Source organism: Aureobasidium melanogenum (genome assembly GCF_000721775.1).
Source record: "Aureobasidium melanogenum CBS 110374 unplaced genomic scaffold scaffold_89, whole genome shotgun sequence".
NCBI lineage: Eukaryota > Fungi > Ascomycota > Dothideomycetes > Dothideales > Saccotheciaceae > Aureobasidium > Aureobasidium melanogenum.
The window spans coordinates 2,794-6,718 of NW_024470141.1; the positions used below are offsets into that span (position 1 = coordinate 2,794).

At 46.9% G+C, this 3,925-nt stretch overlaps 1 protein-coding gene across 1 annotated transcript; it reads left to right on the forward strand.

Moving 5' to 3' along the window:
* Nucleotides 1-265: 265 nt before the first annotated feature.
* On the forward strand, nt 266-3,620 carry M437DRAFT_89378 (uncharacterized protein; the record flags this gene model as incomplete). Its single annotated transcript, XM_041029042.1, has 2 exons — nt 266-440; nt 3,406-3,620. The coding sequence occupies 2 exons, from the start codon at nt 266-268 to the stop codon at nt 3,618-3,620; spliced, it is 390 nt and encodes a 129-aa protein (XP_040874516.1).
* Nucleotides 3,621-3,925: the final 305 nt, after the last annotated feature.

The window sequence follows — 3,925 nt, forward strand, 5'->3', positions numbered from 1 at the left end:
TAACTGTAATAACGTACAATGTGGTGTACGAGCAAAGTAAAGAATGGCTCCGCGTGATTCTGGTGCAGTTTGAAACCTTGCCACAAAATGTCTTGTGACAATGCTGACATCACAGTTCATGATCGTGATGTGACAAAATTTCACAAGGCACCGTGGTCTTTGTCTGAGGACCTAGTATGCGAAGGATCTATACCGGCGAATTTGCACATAAAAGTATCGAAGTCTCATTTCCACTCACCGATAGAGAACCACACATACTTTGACAATGCTTCGTCCCAACAGACCCAGGGACATTCTTGCAGAATCTTCGTGGAAGCCGTCACTCGATCGATACATATGTGGAGATACACGCGAGGTGGAGACTGAACAGGACCGCGATATGATCTCACAAGTCCGCGAAGCGCTAGAAAATCGTGATGAGGTTCTAATCATATACGTAAGTATGTCTTCAGCTGCCGTGACTAACAGTCAACCTGTTGCTGACCGACGCTATCGTGTCCTAGAACATGATTCTATGCGAACGCATTGAGAAAGGAATGATAGAATTGTCGGATCGAGGTATAAGCGAACATCTGGCTTCTTTTCTCAGCAACTTTCCTAGACCCCTTTTCGAGGTGAAGCAGAGTATGGGCGAGGAGAAGTTTAGGCAGGTCAAGAGGCAGGCCATACAACGGTTTGATGACGCATAGCAAGTCACGGGCCGGGAGTTTTGACCATGTTATCTGAAAATTCTTGGAAAGCGTGCCACATCTATCGGGAATGTTCGACTGCTTCTGCTATCATGCTACCGTGTCGAGTTTTCTTATGTTTGCCCAGCTTTATTCTCTCCGAAAGAGAAAAAAAAAACTGTCAGCCATCACTATCTTAACATGCCCCGTCAACAACGAGCGAGTTCGTAGGATATAAGTGAGACTATCGTGCTGTCAGAAGCTTATGTGACTGCGCTTTGACCGTGAACCTAGGTCGGAGTATGTCTAAAGCCACTGCACAGCTCGCTAGTCGCTCATTTTATCCAGTCCCTTGCGAATCTGGAGAGCGTATACGGTCGTATCGATTCCTGGCGGCTTTCCCAAACTTTCCCGTCCACCTTACTGTCCTGAAATATAGCTCCGGATCATTGTCTGTTGCGGGATTCAATGTTTGTTTCGCTTTAGGCTCTGCTGTAAGGCTCAAGTCCGGCTCTGAAACATACTTAATGAGCAAAACGATGCTCCAGTTTGGACCATCCATGCGCAGATCTTCTTGTCGTCTGCTAACAGTCGTCCAACTGTGGAGGGGAGTTATTTAGATGCTGCTGCTCGTCGAATGAATGGTAAGATGAAGTTGTATCATTCGACAAGTCAAGGATGTTCTTACAGAACTCCCCTATCTCGTCGATCGTTGACGGCTGCGACCTTTCATTCTGTATCTCTGCATCCGTGTGGTCTCTCCACTGGAACCAATCTGCATGACTTGTGTCAGTCCCATAGTAAGAGGTTGTGCAACATGCTGCCGTACCTTGTCTCATGTCTCGCAACATCTCACACAGTAACAATGTTAGACCAAGCACAAGCGGGCCATTCTTCACAAACGGCCGTTCACCGATGGGTCCTATTAGCTCTATACTCGATCTCAGATCCGCTTGATCACGCGCGCTGAGATCTTCCAAGCAGGAAAGTTCGTACAGTTCACTGCAGGCATTGCATATGCTCTCTAAGCAAGTCAGAGCTGTGGTCACCATCACGCCTGTAGACAGGTGAGGCAGTCCAGGGTACAGACATCTCAACGATGCTTCATGGTCAAGCTTATAAGGCACAACGAGATGTCGAACTGACAGCAGCACAAACTTCGCAGAAGCTAATCACACCGTCTCAGCATATTATCCCGTCACAGGGAACGAAGCTGGTGATCGCATATTTGTCAAATAACGGCGCGTTCTATCTGGCTATAGGCTTGCCAACAGATTCGATTGTCTCGTAACAGACAAGCACCGAAGTGTCTCTCCAAGCCTTTATTGACTCTTCCTTTTTTCTTTTGATTTGATCGTTGTCGCATCTTCAACCTCACCTGGAAACTTGAGTCGCGAGATGTCAGAGTATTCGGGTCAGTGTGTAGATTGCACTGCGGTGTAAACACATATTTTTGCAAACGAGAAGTGATGTACGGAATATTGTGCTATCAATGAATTGGCACACGCTGGCACAGACCCTTCTTACGGATGTTTAGGATATCAAGCGATCTGTATCACATTAATGCAAAGATTCCATCCCTCTGCTACTCTTCGTCGTTGACTTTGGACCATCTGGTGTGATCTCGAACGGCAGGTGTCTGGAGAAACGTATGGACACATACATCACCTGGTCTATACAACACCTATAGCTCCCGTCATCAAGCCTGCATGCATCATCCAGTACTGTAACTCTGGACCCGTCACGATATGGCCTGTAAGCCGAACAAGGCAAAGCGAAGATATTTCTTAAAGACATCACTTTGCCTTGCTTCCATGTTGCGCATACAGCCAGATTGTCTTGGTCAAATTTCACATCCTGGAACTTCACTACTATACTGCCAAGGTGTTGGTTCAAGATCAGGATCAGAAGCTTCATGGATCTAGGAGCTTTCAGATATCTAGTATTTGTCCCCCTCCCATCCTATCTGGACTCTTCCCATGAACCAGATTCTCCACTTTGACGGTCTGTTTCCGTCTGTATTGCAAAGAATCTGTGGATCTTCCATGTCTACGAGCATCATATAACCTGCAAACAGCGAATGCAGGACTGCTCCGTCTCATCAGGACAACTCGCTGCCTACGCCCACGCCGGAGTGACCTATACCGCCTGGGCGTTCTGTTTCTTCTTAACGACGATCGTATCGCGCCCTCTGGCAGATTGAGCTCCGAGTCTTGTTTCACCCTCAGTCCCATTTGGACAATCAAATAGCGAAGTAGGTGCTTGCCCGGTCCACTACAAAACTTTCGAAGTTTTCTTAGGGTTTGTGAGCCACTACCGGAGTGGCTCCTCTGGATCGTAGAGGATTCTCCCAGGATTCTGGGTGATCTCGAGAGCTCACAAGGAAGTAGAACCGCTAGATGTTCAGATTGGAGTCACTAACACCGTGCTATATCAAGACTGACAAGATGTCAGGCTCGACTACTCACAAACTAGTTTGAAGAGAGTCGTTTGGGCGTTCATCTAGATTGTTGGCAGCTGCGGTCATCTCAACTTGCAACGCATACTTATACTTCCCAGTATTGTGAGATTACATGAGATGTACATGTTGTTGGTCTCGTCGGGATATAAGTGATACATGTGGCGAATTATTGTCAGGTTATATCTGGTCTAGTTAGAAAGGTTCTGGGTATTCTTCACAGAGCGTTGTCGCTGCATTAGACTCATATGCTGATGTTCTGACGATCTGCATCACAAGATGACGGGGTTGAATCTGCCAACGCCATCAGCCCTTCTCTCGTGACGATCTCCATTATCATCGTCATCGTCATCATCGTCATCATCGTCATCATCGTCATCATCGTCCCCACCATCATTATCGTCATGATAGGGTCACTGATCATGATGAGCATCATCATGGTCAACAGCAACAACAACAACAGCATCATCATCATCACGATCAGGAATAACTGATGTCAGATGTCCCACACCTCTCTGCTGCCGAGACCAGCGTATCTTTGGGCACTCTTCACAGCTTCTCAAAGAAGACATCGACATAGGTATGTGATGACCATTTGCGGGTGTTCCAGTAAGTATGCCCCAAGCTTCTACGACGTCGGTAATTCTCGCTTCTTAGTTCTAGATCTACCACAGCATGATGTTGACTCCAGGTGTTTTCATGTGTCTTCAGCAAATTCAATATGACCGCCACAGCTGTGTGCTGATGGGTCTCCATATGTCTGCCCGCAGAACAAGAGCTTGATTGAGCTTGTCCAACT